This window comes from Dermochelys coriacea, chromosome 3 (assembly GCF_009764565.3).
Source record: "Dermochelys coriacea isolate rDerCor1 chromosome 3, rDerCor1.pri.v4, whole genome shotgun sequence".
NCBI classification, from domain to species: Eukaryota; Metazoa; Chordata; order Testudines; family Dermochelyidae; genus Dermochelys; species Dermochelys coriacea.
In genome coordinates, this window is record NC_050070.1 from 144,836,531 (window position 1) to 144,852,986 (window position 16,456).

A 16,456-nucleotide genomic window follows, 5' to 3' on the forward strand; every position below is an offset into this window, starting at 1 on the left:
TCACTATTCCAAACCATTTTCATGTCAGTGCAAAAGTGTATGCAATTTTCAGTGACATCAGAAGCTTCTCATAGATGGGATCCTGATATTGAAAAGACACCTACTTAAAAAATCACACTTCTGCCTGAAAAAATATTAATAATGGTTACAATAACACCTAAGATGATTATAACTTTAATATTAGAGAATGTTTGTTTCTTCAATTTAATTTATTCACTTTTGATAATGCTTTGTGTAGTAAAATTCACATTTTCTCCCCATATCTAGTCACTTTTCCCTCTTATTTGTGTGGATCTTTCATGCTGCAATAAAGGAGAGGAAAATGTTTTTAAAAATAGTTAGTTTAGTTAACTAAACCCACAAAAACTGACAGAGGAAATCAGGGGGAAAGCATAGTACCTGAAACTACTTTTGAACTTTTTTTTTTCCAATCAACTGGACTTCAAGTTGACAACGTTCATTTAATCACACGCATCATATGTGTATTGTTCCTGTCATTTTTTTTTTTAAATTCAGTGATCAAAGAAGCTTCTGAAACCACTAACCAGGCATTTTCACTATTTTAAATCTTGCATCACTTCACCATTTTATACTTTTTTTAAAATTGAAAAATAAATGAACTATAAACCTTTGAATTGCGATCCATATTGGAAACGATTAACTGATATGTAAGTGATAGCTGGCAGACTTTATATACAATGCATGTAATCCATGTTGTGGCTTTATTAAAATCATTGTGTCATAAGAACACATAATCAGTAATGTAGTGTGTGATTGCAGAAAACTTTTTAAATATTTCAGATTTTATAAAAAGCTTGGTAAAGAGAAAGAGAAACGAAAACGTCCAGTGGACGAAGAAAGCGTGGAAGACGTAGATGATGATGAATTTGAAAGAATACTGGGTAAGGCTGTATTTTTCATAGCAGTAAAGCACTCTCAGCGCTTAGTCTATCAAGGAACAGCCTGTGTAGACTACTAATTTTTTACTTATTCAGTTGTCTATAGTGAGGGCTCTGTGTGTAATGTGATTATGCATCTCTGCCAATGGCTGCATATGGCTACGACTGCCCTTTCTTTTGAACTTAATGCAAGTTTCTGCTCTAGAATCTAAGAATCTTTCATTGTTTAATCTGCAGCTTCATATTTTGCTTATGCAACTTAGACCAACATTTAGAGAATTTAGTCCTAATTATAACAAAAATATCTAACTTTTCATTGATCCCTTTTATGTTTTACCATTGGTCTTTTTAATGTACAATCTGCCTCTGATGTTAGGCCACATCACTTCATCATTTTACACTTTTTTTAAAATTGAAAAATAAATGAACTGTAAATCTTTGAATTGCGATCCATATTGGAAACGATTAACTGATATGTAAGCGTGGCTCTTCAGAAGTTAATATGCAGCTCCTTGTATAGGCACCGACTCTGGGGATGGAGCTACAGGTGCCAACTTTCCAATGTGCGGGGAGGGTGCTCACTGCTCAACCCCTGGCTCTGCCACAGGCCCTGCTCCCACTCCACCCCTTCCTGCCCCCTCCCTTGAGCCCGCCATGCCCCCCCCCCCCCCCAGAACTTCCTGCACTCCGCGAAACAGCTGATCAGGAGGTGCAGATTGGCGGAGCTGCTGGTGGGCAGGAGGTGCTGGGAGCGGTGGGGAAGGGAGAAGGAGCTGATGGGGGGGCTGCTGACTTATTACCGTGGCTCTTTGGCAATGTACACTGGTAAATTCTGGCTCCTTCTCAGGCTCAGGTTGGTCACCCTGTGTTAGGCCGTTTGCTTCACAAGTTTTGGATCCAAGGCCACCCTAGTGTTAACTTTTCTTTGCCAGCCTATCTTCAGTCAAGGATTTATAGGGAGAGGACTTCAATTCCTTGAGAGAAGTATGATCGTTTTTTTTTTTGGACACATTATTGTTCCTAGTTGGTGTCTTCCCTGGTTTAGACCTATATTCCTAAATTCCATCAGTGACAGTGGCCTTTAAAGTCCAAGGTTGTTTTGCTTCTCTGAGATTGAGACTTGAATGTGCGGTCCCTGTATTCTGCATACCTTGGTTATGAGTGTCACAAGGTAAGACTCTGAATCATAGGGAATATTTTCTCATGTGATGCTGAGGTGGGGGAAGGATTTATGTATATTTCTCTGCATAGTAGCATGACAATAAACAAAATAAATTTTAAGATAACTTTTTAAACAAAAGCTGTTTCTCCAGGGCAAAGGAATTCTTTCAAAACTTTTACTATGCTGTTGTTTTTGCGTTATGAAATGCCTTGTGACTCAGGGGGTCTGTTAAATGGTTTGTAAGCTAATTGACCAGTTTTCTATAGAAGTAAACTCTACTGGGATTCTTCCTTGATGAGTCAATAAATGTAAACAACGTGTGCTTGAGAAAATGGATGACTTTAAAATGATAAATTGTGCCATGAGCATTCAGTCTATTTATTAAATCACTTCAAAATGTTTCACTTGGCTTTGTGTTGCAATAACAAAAGAAAATTCCCCATTTTTTTTTTTCTTTCAGAGTCATTTGAAGGTGACAGTTACTTTGATACTGTTAGCAAGGATGACCTTGATTTTGCTGGGTAAGATTTTTGATTCTGCTTCTTCTGTACTAATTCAGTGCCACTCCTACGGATTTTTACTCCACATGGCTGGACATGACTTTTTGAAGAAAGTTAATCTGGCTCAGTATCATTTTGTATGAGGCGTCGCTCTTGAGTGCTGCATGTCACTCTCTCTTCCACCTCCCCCTGGGCTGAGCAAGCTGATGCTATGGCACTTGCAACTTAGCCTAGAAAGCGTGAGGCTGGGCACTTTATTTATTTATATCATAGAATGATCCAGCAAGCAAGTCTGTATCATCTTGGTTTTCATGGTCTCCGATTTCATGGTCAGATAATGCTAGTGAATGTAATCATAAATTGGAATGATACATGATGTAGGAAATCTGAAAACTGGAATTCTGATCCCAGGGTAGAAGTCCAATGTTACATAACTTAATTCCCAGTAACTCATTGGCTCCATTAATGATTCAATGTGCAATTTTATTTGAAACGTAGTTTTAAAATTCACTAAAGAAATTAAAATTTCTTTTGGGAGGAGGGGGGAAAATGTATCGCTTAAATTTATAGTAAACCTTGGAAAAACTTTGATCGAGATCTTGTTCCCTCTCAAACTCATCTTCGTTGTTACCACCTCTTTACCCCACCATTCCCCTCACCAAACCCCCTTCCCCCCACCTTGTAGTGTTTCAGGATGGGTCAGTTCCCCTCTATTCCATTAAAGTGCTATACTTGGTTAAATTCTCAGTTTTTCATTTAATAGGCCTGCTAAGGCTTCTGGGGGTGTCTCTGAAAGCAGCTCAACAATCTCCTGTGCAAAAGGATTTCTGAAAATGAACTGGGATCATTAGAACATGTAACACCACATATAGCTGTTGTCAAAAGAATATTTAATCACAGGACTCTTCTCAGCAGCATTCCTTGTGTTAAATTCAGTTTTAATGTATTTTTAATATTCTGTAAGTGCCAATTTGATTACGCCTTGGGTTACTTTTAAAATTCTTTTTAATGATTCTTAACTTCCTAGTACAGTGCTTTGAAATAGATGGGTATTATCTGTAGACATCTAAAGAGGCACGAAGTGCTGAGTATTATTATTGTGTATTTTAGTAATATAAAAAACAAGCCCAAAGGTGGTAAGAAAAGCAAAGGAGGTGAGGAATGCAGTGATGACTTGGAAGATTCTGATGATGAAGATGAATTCAATGAGATGGATGATGAAGTAGTCTCCCTGGGAAGTATGGATGAAGAGTTTGGAGATGACAATGATGAAGAGGGAGGTGCATTTATGAATGTATCAGATGATGACAACAGTCCAGGTAAGGTAATGAAAACGACAGTAAAGTCAATACTTTTAAAAACGTGGTTGCATAGATTAGGTGTTTAAATCCATGGATAAGGGACCTAAATCGGAGGCCTGGCTTTCAGAGACGCTAAAATACCAGCAGCTTCCACTGAAGTCACTCTTTGGCCAAGAAGCTCCCATTGAAGGCAGTGAGCTGCAGATTCTCATTACCTCTGAAAATGAGGCCACTTTTATTTGGAGCTTAAATACAGAATTAGGAGCTGAATTTTAAGCACACTTCTTTGAAAACTTGGTTTTAAATACTTCACAAACCTAGATACACTATTCTCTGCACACGCAAAATAAAACAAAAAACCTCCGAAGACCAAATAAACAGGTCTTTACACAAATAACTTCTTACACAGTAACCATTATGTGGCACAAAGGAAAAAATAATCAATCAATCAATGTTTGGCAAATTCTAATTTTAGTTATGCATGATTTGAATCAACATTAATTTTTTCCACTGATTGATTTGAGACCAGTTAACGATTTTAAATTAATGGCTAATAAATAACTATTTGACTCCTGTAATTCTGTTTAGCAACAACAAAAAAAATTCATGTGCCTAATAATTTTATTTTTCTATAAGTAATTTGAAGCTGTGACTTAACCTGATCATGGGTTATTACGTTATCAGAGAGTGTTTCCATGGAAACCACTTTACAATTTCAAGAAACATACGAGATTAAGGGAGTATTTTTAATATTGGCTTGTTGAGGTCAGGGAGTATTATCAGGGACTGAAGTAACCTATTCAGATAGATTTTAATGTCCCTTTCAGAGTGGCACTACTACATAATATACTGTAACTCCTCACGTATAGTCATCCCGGTTAATGTCATTTTGTTGCTGATCAGTTAGGGAACATGCTCATTTAAAGTTGCGCAGTGCTCCCTTATAACGTTGTTTGGCATCCGCCTGCTTTGTCCACTGCTTGCAGAAAGAGCAGCCCTTGGAGCTCAGTGGTGGGGGCTTGGAACCAGGGTGGACCAACAGCCCCCCATCAGGCTATCAAATGCCCGAAGTTCAGCTTTCCCTCTCCCCATTGCTGTGTGCTGCTCCTGCCCTCTGACTTGGAGCTGCTCCCGGGAGGCTCCTGCTTGCTGTGCGGGGGGGGGGGGGGGGAAGAGGGGGGCTAATGTCAGGGTGTCCCCCCTCCCCTTTACCTCATCTCCACAGAGCAGGTGTGGGGGACATGACAGGGCTCAGGATGGAGGGAGCTTGCTGGCAGCAGCTGCTGTCTCAACTTGCTGATCTACTTAAAAAGGCGGTTGGGTCAGCATACTTAAAGGTGCAATGCACGTCTCTCTCACGCACACTGTGTGCGCGTCTCTCCCCTCCCTCCATTCACGGTGCCTTGTAAAATGTGAGACTACATTAACGTGTTAACCCTTTAGGGCTCAGCTAAGTGCTAGTCCGTCATTTAGCAGTAAGGCATTCCCTGGGAAATATCCCATCCTCTTCTACGCTCTAACATCACCACCTCAATCAAGCTTCACAATCATCATTGCTGTGTACAGTACTATGTATATGTATGTATAAAATCTTGTCTGTCTGGCAAAAAAAAGTTTTCCTGGAACCTAACCCTCCCCTATTTACATTATATTTTTATGGGGAAATTGGATTCACTTAAAGTAGCATTTTTCAGGAACATAACTATGTTAAGTGAGGAGTTACTGTATTAGCTTGGTGGAAATTTTTTTTATAATTTCAACAGGTAATATTGATCAATTTAAAGCCTTTATCGATTTAAATTTTCAATTGTGGGAAATCATGGGAAGGATGAGACAGTAGCTTTAATGACATTAGGTGTTATCAATAGAAATATTTTGTCATTGGTTTGCATGTACAGTAAAATCAATATCTGACATTTACAGATAAAAATCTAATCCTTCCAAGCCTAACACACCACACTGTTTATCAAATAGATACGTTTTACATAATGCAAAGTTTCTTTTGGACTTCATAGCTCATGGAGCCGAGATCAGTGCTTTATTTAATGCATCTTCCATGCTGTGATGGTAGGCAAAGGAGACATTTAAAGCTGGTATGAAAAACTTAACTTGGTATTTCCCAAGATCTGTGGGTTTTAAATTAAAAATTTGAGTATGTCCATTATGATTTTAATGTTTTCTAAGAACAAGCTCAACAGAATAATGGGGAAAATGTGCCTTAATGGACTGTTAGTCTTCATAGTTAATGTTTTAAATATAGTGTATACTGTGCCAATTATAGTGACCTATTTGGTTTTCTTTGATAGATGTAAACAGTAAAGATCAGGTCAAGTCTGTCAATAAAAAATGCAAGAGAAAAAAAGATACTGATTTTGCTGGATCATTTGAAGGTAAGAATATATTTTCATTTAAAGTCTGAGAGGATAATATAAAGTAGTAGAAGTATGTAGAGTGGCAGAGGGCTCTGGGGTGTAGGGGGATGGTGCACTGATCTTTTGCCTCTAGAAACGTAAGTACAAATTCCATTTTAGTGAAAATGAATTTCTCGTGCCTGTACATATCGCAGATCCAGTCAGACTGGTACAATTGAGTATTAGTGATGCCTCTTGAGAGGCTGTTAGGGTTGAGGTGAATTAGCAGATGTATGCAGAGCAGATTGCATTGGACCTGATACACTACATGCAGCACAAATCTGTGCTATTGTGCTCCCGAGATTTCTTTAAAAAGGGAAAATCTATGGATTCCTCAGATTCTTTTAGAGCTGTGGCCTGCTGCTGATAATGAAAATAAAATGCAAACTAATGCAAATTTGATATAAATCGAGTTTTAGACATAGAAAGTGAGTGAATGGATGAATTCAAGGGACGGGGGGGAATGTCTTTTTTCCACTCCCACTCAAAAAAAAACCTCTACAGCATCAGACAGCTTTGTGCTGTTGCTTTAGATCAGTGATACTCAGAAACTACAAGTGGCTCTTTGTAGAACATATTAAAACCCTGATTTAATTAATCAATCAGGATGTGTAATGTTAACCCATTGTAGTTGATAAAATACTTGGTCATTTTGCTGTGAATATATAAAACTAAATATTTTGTCACTGTTTAAATATGAATATACAGCACTGTTGTAAATGAAACAATGAATTCACACTACTGTGGCTCTTTTGGATAGTGTCGATCACTAATTTATGGCTCTTGAATCGTTGAGGCCTGAGTGTCACTGCTTTAGATCTGAAAGACAACCTGCAAAGGTTGAACCTTTTTTGCTACTTTAGGTAAACTTTGTTGATAGAGTTTTTTTTTTAAATCTGCTTGTGTACATCAGAAATTCAGGTTTTGATGACTGGAAAGCTGGAGAAATAACATCACAAGACATAAGGGAAAGGATTTTTAATTAGATTAACACAAACACAGATTAATATTTTGGTTAAAAGGTGTGTTAGTCAATGTATCCCACCTGTTTAAAGTTTGAGAGCTAAAAACATACAGTAGAACATCAGAGTCATGAACACCTTGGGAACGGAGGTTGTTCGTAACTCTCAACAAAACTGCTAGGCCCTCAGTCAGCAGCTGCCACTCCAACTACCCAGCTTTGATAGCAGCAGCACAGAAGTAAGAGTGGCATGGTATGGTATTGCCCCCTTTACTTCGGTGCTGCCTTCAGAGCTGGGCTCCTGGCCAGCAGCAGCCACTCTCCAGCTGCCCTGCTCTGAAGTTAGGGTGGCAATACCACAACCCCCTAAAATCTTGTGATGTCCTACAACTCCTTTTTGGTTCTAGACTCCCAATTTGAGAAACACTGGTTTATACAGATTTTACAGGGGAGTATCAGGTAAAAGCACATCAAAGACCAGATTTCCACAATTCATGACATGGTTTTCATGGCCGTGAATTTAGTGAGGCAATCCTTTTTGGGAGGAAAAAAATACTGGCACACAATCCCTAATCTTATCAGCCATCCCTTCTCTCAGAGAGAAACTAATCCCCAATTTTTGTATACCAAACTAGGTAGATTTTAAAACTGTCTAGTGTATTTTTGTTACAAACACTAGCAGACCACTTTTGTGAGATCAGTTCCTTCTGGATGCTAGTGAGTGCTATTGAAATCTTCTCCCTGAATGACTCCAGAAGAGTATTACTCTAAGACCCATTTCTGCTGCAGCATTGATTAGAAGTCAGCCAATTAATGACTGCTTAAGGGACAGATGGAAATATCAGATTAGTATTTATAAATTTTCATATACATGTTAACACTTTCATATTATATTTTGGAGTGTAGTCCTTGACCCTTCATCTATCACTTGAACTGTAAACTGGACAGGACAGGGACTATTTCTTTGTACAACACCTTGCACTAGGGGGCTTTAATCCTGATTGGGTCTTTAGGTTGCTATTACAATATTGTTACTTTATTAAGCGATCTGTTCACACATCTCTCCCTGCAATGAAATGATAGCGAAATCCTTTATCTTCTAGTTACATTCTAGATACTTAGATGTATTAAATAGGAATATTATATATATATATATATATTACAAATATTAAATGCTTTTCTAGGAGCATTAATAGAAATCAGACACTTTGGACAATTATTAAAGGATGAATTTTTGTCTGGTGGTGGTGCCTGGGAAAATGTAGAATTTTAGCTGATTACAATTTTCAATAATTTATTTGAAGGATCAAAACAGCAAAAGAAAAGAAAACTCAAAGACATGGGCATGCTTGCTGCTGCAGAAGAGGTAAATCTGATTTAGTATATATAATTTAAGAAAAAATGCTTGATCTCACATTTTGCCCATGTATATCTTTCCATAAAGAAAATACTAATATTTTTCTCTCTTTAAAGTTCGGCACTCTTCTGGATGAAAATGTTAAGTCCAAGTTTGACAACATTGGTATGAATGCAATGGCTAACAAAGATAATGCAAGTAAGTGCAGTTACATGTTCTATAAACAAACTATACCCTTACACTGTTTGAATAAGTACCTATGCACAATCCTTAAGAAAGTCATTGCTTGGTTATTTTTAAAAATAAACTGTGTATGCCATTTTAAAATGAAGTTAAATCCACAAAAAATAATTCAGCCACTACTCCAGTATAACTTTATGTAGATACATGATGTATAATACAACTGTACTTGTTTTTAAGAACTCACCCTAGTCTAGATTTAATTGTACTTAATCACAGCACTTGCAAGCATTTTGCAAAATGATGTGCAGCTTTTGACTTGCATCATTAAATACTTAATTCTAAATTATGTAATTTAACTCTCTCTGATGGGAATCTTTCTGGTATAAAAGCTGCTGTAACCAAGGTTTAGCCAAACACACCATTCCCCAGCTTTGGTGTATATGGAGCAAAAACAGTTTTCCCCCACAAATCTAAATCTGTAAAAAATCTACTTTTCAAAGTGGGATTAATCAAATAGATAAAACCTGTTTAATACAAAGCCTTATACTCATTTCTCTGGTCTAAAAAATTTGATGGCTCCCATCCTAAACATTGAGTATTCTACTTAAACAATAGTGTTAATGCAAACTATAACACAGGATCCATGAAAGCAATTCTAAAATGTGTGCTTTTAAAACAGGCCCAAAAGGTTTCAAGTATAACAGTTTTTGCAAAATGGAAAAATTTCTTCTGAGGTGAAAAATCCAATAGTTCACACTTTATTGGTGTTATGAATTTGGGGGTAGATTAGTCTTATCATTTATTCAAATTCCAAACAGTGTTCAAAGGATACATCAGTTATCCACCACCTCTTATTTGTCATTCCTCCTCTTCCCTTGTAGGTGTCAAACAGCTCAAGTGGGAAGCAGAGCGTGACAACTGGCTTCACAACAGAGATGTGAAAAATATTATCAAGAAGAAAAAACAGTTCAAACACAAAGGCCTGAAAAATAAACACAAAGGCAAAAAGTCAAAATGAATCAGATATGTTAATACACTGCTTCTGTTTTTACTTACTTCTAATTTTTGCTGCTTAGCCATTTCAGTTGGTCATTCTCCCTTATTCCATAAACTCCAGCCCATTCATTGCTTTTGTAATAAACTGAAAATGTATAAGAAAAGGCATCAGTGTCATCTGTTCCTCTTATGTGCATCTGAATTTCTAGGTCTAATTTTATTGAATTTGTATTCTTCTGATTCAGAGCAAGAAAAAAAATCACTAGAATAGTCTCTAGCTAAAACGTACATTTTACAACCTCTGCATTTCTGAAAAACATTTAACAATGCAAAACTAGAAGATAATTCTGTCAAAAAAACATACAAGCTTTATCAAGTATTTTCTTTAGTTGGCAAGTAGTAACTTACCTTCCAGAATGGATGGAAATCTCCTGTTCATTGTATGTCTAAAATCTGGTAAGGGAATAAGAAAAAAATTACAACTATTCTCAAACAAACAGTTACACCAATGGAATGCATGTTTCTGTATTCTAAAAGGTAACTTTTAGTCTTTAGTTAGATACTAACTAGTAGTGTGTAATTTAATTTCATTTAGTATTTTTCAGTGTTAGTCAAACACCACATTTGAGCTACTTTTATTTACAAATTTAGACACTTTGTGCCTATCCCCACTAGTGAATGGGCAAGAAATGCCTGATGGGTCCCTCTGTCATCTGGCTCTTAAAACCCTAAGAGTGAAAAGGCTTTCCTTTTGCCAAAGAGATCCAAAAAATTCTCCCCCCCCCTAAAATCAAGGAGGTTGTGGAAGCTAGGGCTTTTTTAAAGAAGGGTTGAGCCAAGGAGCTTGCCCCAAGTTTATTACAAGTTCAAGCTTTGAGCATCTCTCAGAATGTTAGTCTCTAAGGTGCCATAAGTACTCCTTTCCTCAGTACAGCGTTTCTCAACCTTTTTGATACTGGCTTGCTGCCTTCCTAAAAATGTGTCAGGAAGATTTGGGGACTTGCACCGGCCCATAAACCGGTAAAGAAACAGTGCCTTAGAGCAGTGATTCTCAACCAGGGGTCTGGGGGCCACAAGCAGGGCAAGCGTTAGACTCGCTGGGGCCCAGGTCAGAAAGCCGAAGGCCCACCGCATGAAGCTGAACCCAAAGCCTGAGCAACTTAGCTTTATGGGAGCCCCTGTGGTGGTAATGTCAGCCCTGGCTTTTATATGCAGAAAACCAGTTATTGTGGCACAGGTGGGCCGTGGAGTTTTTATAATTGTGAAGGGGTGCAAAGAAAAAGGTTGAAAACCCCTGCCTTAGATCTCTCTCAATAACTAGGCACCTCCAGACAACTTCCCTATTTTGGCTGCAGATTAACCTTACCAGTGCCATCCTGGAAGCTGAAAATAGTGTCTCCATCCTCTGTGCAAACCTAAATTTGAGCCAATGTTATCCCTTAACACACTTAAAGTTTTGTACCTAATGACTACTACATCACCCACAGACTTCCCCCACAACCTGTTTTTTTTTTCCCCCTGAAGTAGGATAAGGTGATTCTCTTGCTATTCCTGCCTTCTTTTCAAAACTCTTTAGTTCTACATAACTCCATTTCTGATCATCTGATCTAAATCAGAGAGTAGAAATGCAACTCTGACAACTGATCCCTAACATTCTGTTTGAAAAGAACAAGTGTATTTTTGCATTCTGACCTGCCCTGAAGCTGTGCCGTAAGTCACAAATATCTGTAGAAAGAATGAGAATTTTTTTGGTTGATTTGGAAAGCAATCAGATACTAGAGTAATGGGTGGCAGTATAAAACTTAGTCTCCTGAGAGAGCCTTAGCTGATAGTGAATCTGTTAAAACTCTCTAGATCTGAGGGCTCATTTGAGCCTGGGCAGAGTGAGGTTTCTCCAGGCAATAATAAATCTCTCACAATTTACATGCTATAGATTACTGCACCACTGCACACACAGAATTCATGTCCCCTACAGATGTTTTTGCTTCCCCGCAGAAGTACAACTTTCTGCCAGGGAATCCTAGAACATCAGGGTTGGAAGGTCATCTAGTCCAACCCCCTGCTCAAAGCAGGACCAACCCCAACTAAATCATCCCAGCCAGAGCTTTGTCAAGCCTGACCTTGAAAACCTCAAAGAAAGGAGATTCCACCACCTACTAGGTAACCCATTCCAGTGTTTCACCAGCCTCACTGCAATTTGAGACCATTACTCCTTGTTCTGTCTGAGAACAGTCTAGCTCCATCCTTTTTGGAACCCCCTTTCAGGTAGTTGAAAGCAGCTATCAAATCCCCCCTCACTCTTCTCTTCTGCAGACTTAACAATCCCAGTTCCCTCAGCCTCTCTTCATAAGTCATGTGCTCCAGCCCCCTAATCATTTTTGTTGCCATCCACTGGACTCTTTCAATTTTTCCACATCCATCTTGTTGGAAGCTGTAAAAGCAGTCACATGCCCCTCCTCAGCAGTGTGGGTGCATCGTTTCTGGTGCCCAGAGCAGCCACAGGAGAGCTAAATCACCACTGTGGGTGGAGGTGGGGATGTCCTGGCCTGTAGCTCCTACCCTGTGCTAGGAAGGATGGAACTTCCTCTTCCTCTGCATGGAGCTGCCATAGCTGGGTCAGACCAACCCCTAGAAACCTCCCCTGGATGTATGAAGCTCCACACACCGCCTGCTTCCTGCCCTCATTGCTCCTCAACCATGGGTGGAGGGATCAATGTACAGGAAGCTGCCCCACACATCTGTCCAACCCCTGTGCACCTTGACCCCCCCCCATATCCAGACCCCCCCTGCTGGGCCTCACCCCTTGCATCTGGAGCCCCTCTGCACCCAGACCACCCCCACTGAGCCCCCTGCACTTGAATCCCCACTTTGCCAACCCCCTGCACCCAGACTGCATCAAGCTTCACTCCCCCAGCATCTGCTCCCCCCGCTGAGCCCCAACCACTTTCACCCGTACCCACCTGACAGTCCCCTTGCCCATGCACCCAGACCCCCGCATTGAGATGCCCACACCAAATCCTCTCAACCCAAACCTGGATCTCTCCACATTTGGATCCTGCTGGGCTGAGCCTGCCTGTCCACACCCGGTATGCCTGGCGCAGAGGGGCAGTCCTGGACCTTGTGCTATGTCAAGGTCCTCAACAAGTCTGTGTCAGGCACGGGAGGAGCACGCACTGCAGGGTGATCTCCCACCTCCATGCAAGCAGTGGCCTGTGCTCCCCACTGCCATGCTGAAGCCTCCCCATCTCTTGACAAAATTTGCAGAACTTTAAAATAGTGTGTGTGTAATTATTTTTTGGGCACAGAATTCCCTCAGGAGTAATCTAATAGATGAACAATTTCTTTTTCACCAATACAGTCTTTCAGCAACAAATGCTTAGATGATTTTTTTCCTACTTGAAACCTTGTCCCTGTCCTTAGAGTAAGGTGTTTTGGGGAGGTAATAATTCCACAACAGATTACTAAGCAGATCTCATCTGTTACACCAGGGGCGGGCAAACTTTTTGGGCTGAGGGCCACATCAGATTTCAGAAATTGTATGGAGGACCAGTTAGGGGATGCTGTGCCTCCCCAAACAGCCAGGCATGGCCCAGCCCTTACCCCCATCCGACCCCCCCCCCACGAATCCCTGCTCCATCCATCACCCCCCCGCTCCCTGACTGCCCCATCAAACCCCTCCTCTCATTCCTGACTGCCCCCCAGGACCCCTGCCCCATCCAACCCCCCCTTCTCCCTGACTCTCCCTGGCCGCCCCATCCAACCCCCCCCCCATCTCCTTCCTGATGGTCCCCAGGACCCCTACCCCCATTCAACCCTCCTGTTCCCTTTCCACACGCCATACCCCCGACCACTCCCCTGCCCTCTATCCCACACCCCCGCTCCCTGCCCCCTTACTGCGCTGCCTAGAGTACCAGTGGCTGGCACCGCTACAGTTGTGCCATCCAGAGCATCAGTGAGCTGAGGCTGCGGGTGGAGGGGGGGGGGTACAGAAGGGGAGGGGCCAGGGACTAGCCTCATGGGCCAGGAGGGTCCTGTGGGCCAGATGTGGCCCGCAGGCTGTAGTTTGCCCACCTCCGTGTTACACAGTTAACATACAGACTGCTGAAACAGAAATTATTTCATGATGGTTCTATTCCCCTGCACCTCACTACCTCAGGATACATCTAACCTCCTAATAAGTCTCAGTCACGTACTATTAGGCTAAGTTCTTGGGACATATCCCAGTAAATTCTCTCTCCTCTTAAGGACAGTCCCCCTACCCCAATATTACATGCACAGTTGATTTCTTCACAACTACTCTGTTTACAGAAAAAGGCAAGAAAAAAAACAGGGAAATGAGAATAGAAAAATGGTATGGACTGGCGTGAACAATGTTGAAATGAAAAAGTTTCAACATTTTAATTTAGGGCATCAACATTCTGCTACCTTATCCACTGTCTACTCATTTTTCACTTTTAGTGTAAGAAACGTTGGTACTCACTATCAGGAGTAATGTCTAAAACCATTTTATTACCTTGACTTGTGTCCATTCTGTAAAATAGTAAATATGCTCCAGCAACCCCAGCCACTTCCAAAAGTAGAACTCCTTTGAAGATCTTTCTTGCAACAGGTTCCATGCCTTTCAAAAACAGATTTGGAGAAGCACTACTACAGAGATGCTAATGTTTTCATTCTTGAACTAAAATTATAATAAAGATACCGTAAGAATTTCTGCTTATTCTTAAATCATTAAACATTTCACCTTGAGTTCACCGGAGTACTGCAAATGTGGAATGCCTCAAATATACCGACTAGGGATGAATCCAATATCCACCAAAGTCCACGGGAGTTTCTATTGACTTCAGTGGGCGCTGGATCAGGCCCAAGAAGGAGCATTTAGCATATTACCTTGAAACCCTATAGATTTTTTTTTCCCCGAGGTCCTTCATATATATATTTAAAAACAAAATTTTACGAAAGTAACGCTCTGGATAGTTAAATATAAAGCTCAACATTCATCTGAGCCATATTCCTGGGCAGGGTTCCACGCACGCACGACGTGACATCAATAGTTAAAGGTGGGCTAGTCCTCACGGGACCCAGAGGTTTGGTACTGAGCTGCGCCCCCTTCTGCTTGACTACTGGGGCCTCCACCACATACTGCTGCAGTTGATGGCACCCTGAAGACGTGGCTTGCCCGTCACCTTCAACATCTGGAATTTACTGCTCTGAAAACAACTTTTGCTTCAAGGGTTGGCTATTGCATGGTGTCTTCTCCCCTCGGCCGGCTCCAGGCCCCCCATTAAAATGAACGCAGCAGACCCCACAGCTGTCAGAGAGCCGGAAAGCGAGTACAGGGCCTGCGCCCGCTGACAGGGGCCCCGCACCAGGCCGCGGCGCGCCTTCGGCCAAGCCGCGCTGGCACGGCGGCCAAGTCTGCCCACTCGCGGCCTTGGGGTCAGGCCCGGGCTGCAAGCGGCCGGCCCAATGCCTAGCGAGGCGCCAAGCTCCGACACGCCTGGCAGGCACAGCCCTAGGCGGGCGCCCCGCGGGCCAGAAACGCGCTCGGCCCCGTGGCGCCCAGCGCGGAGGCCGCACAGCAGCCGAGACAGGAAGAAGCCGGAAAAGCCGCGGGCGGGGGAGGGGGAATCAGGCGGGAAACCGCCCGGCGGAGAACAAGGCCGCCGGCGAGCAACTGGTAAAGCCAACGGACGCGAGAGGGGGCGGGAGCGCGGAGCCGGGAGCGCGCCCGCAGCAGCTCGCCAGCGCCGCGCGAGGGGCGGGAGCCACGTGCGAAACACGTGACCCCTCCCCGATCCCGGCGAAGGCACGCGAGCGGCCCGCGGGCGCGACCGGGCGGAGCGAAATGCGGAGAAGAGCCGCAACGCTGAATCCCCGCCCCGCACGGGGTTTCCAAGCCTCGCCCCTTGTACTCACGGCCCCGACTAGCTCGCTCACGCCAACGGCAGCAACAGGCAGAGTGAGCCGGAAGCAGAAGACAGATTCTACTTCCGCATCATAACTTGAGGGCTCGCTACGGTCACCCCTCCCCACCGTTCCCCCGCTGCAGCTAGGGGCGCGCGGCCCAGCAACCAGCGCCCCTGATCACAACCCCGCGAAGCGGCAGCGAGCAGCGCGCGCCCTTCCCCTCAGCCCTCGCGGCGGACATCACGACTCGCCGCACGTCCACTTACCTTGTACCCTTGAGAGGGAAGGGACTCGCGCCCCCGCGCAGGCGCAGTCTGGTATCGCGCCCGTTAACGGGCGTCCATGCACAGCGGCGTTTACGCTCGGTTCGGAGACGCTGTCCGCGAGCGCATGCGTACAACCGCCTTCCCCTAACGATCGTAGGGGTTATAAGTGTCCCCCTCGCAGCACAGCGCTACCTGCCGCTACCACGAGCGCCCAGCCCAGCGTTGCCCAACCTGCGCCTGCTCTGAGCCGCCCCCGCCCCCTAACATCCCGGGAGCCCGCCCCCGACCTGCATCTCTCGTTCCGGCCAGACCCCGCCCCCCAAACCTCGGCCCCGCCCCCTGTCCCGGGACTGCACCTCCAGCGCGTGCCAAACACCCTGTCCTTGCCCTGGGCCTCGGCCCTCAACGCCCCCGCGACATCCTGTCCCCAGCATGCCCCAAACACTCCAGCCCTGCTCCCAGCATGCCCAGCGACCCCTCTCAACACTACCAAACACTCCAGCCGAGCCCCAC

The 16,456-nt window shown here is 43.2% G+C and overlaps 2 protein-coding genes across 5 annotated transcripts in view; one reads left to right on the forward strand and one right to left on the reverse strand.

The window, feature by feature from the left end:
- CEBPZ (CCAAT enhancer binding protein zeta) overlaps positions 1-9,929 on the forward strand; it is a 26,224-nt gene extending 16,295 nt beyond the window's left edge. Inside the window, exons 11-17 of one of the 4 annotated variants that reach the window (XM_038394279.2) lie at positions 802-902; positions 2,522-2,582; positions 3,672-3,880; positions 6,169-6,252; positions 8,539-8,600; positions 8,708-8,789; positions 9,656-9,929. In XM_038394279.2, coding sequence (XP_038250207.1) covers positions 802-902; positions 2,522-2,582; positions 3,672-3,880; positions 6,169-6,252; positions 8,539-8,600; positions 8,708-8,789; positions 9,656-9,792 — 736 coding nt within the window. In that variant the 3' untranslated portion in view covers positions 9,793-9,929. Of the gene's footprint in view, positions 1-801; positions 903-2,521; positions 2,583-3,671; positions 3,881-6,168; positions 6,253-8,538; positions 8,601-8,707; positions 9,217-9,655 lie in introns of those variants that run through there. The other 3 variants (XM_038394278.2, XM_043512278.1, XM_043512277.1) reach the window with 3 other exon arrangements.
- On the reverse strand, positions 7,237-16,186 carry CEBPZOS (CEBPZ opposite strand). Its single transcript, XM_038394296.2, is given in 6 exon segments — positions 7,237-9,756; positions 9,831-9,915; positions 10,179-10,223; positions 14,284-14,388; positions 15,951-16,017; positions 16,019-16,186. Coding segments are annotated over 5 exon segments (351 nt in total). The 5' UTR covers positions 16,070-16,186; the 3' UTR covers positions 7,237-9,756; positions 9,831-9,832.
- Positions 16,187-16,456: the final 270 nt, after the last annotated feature.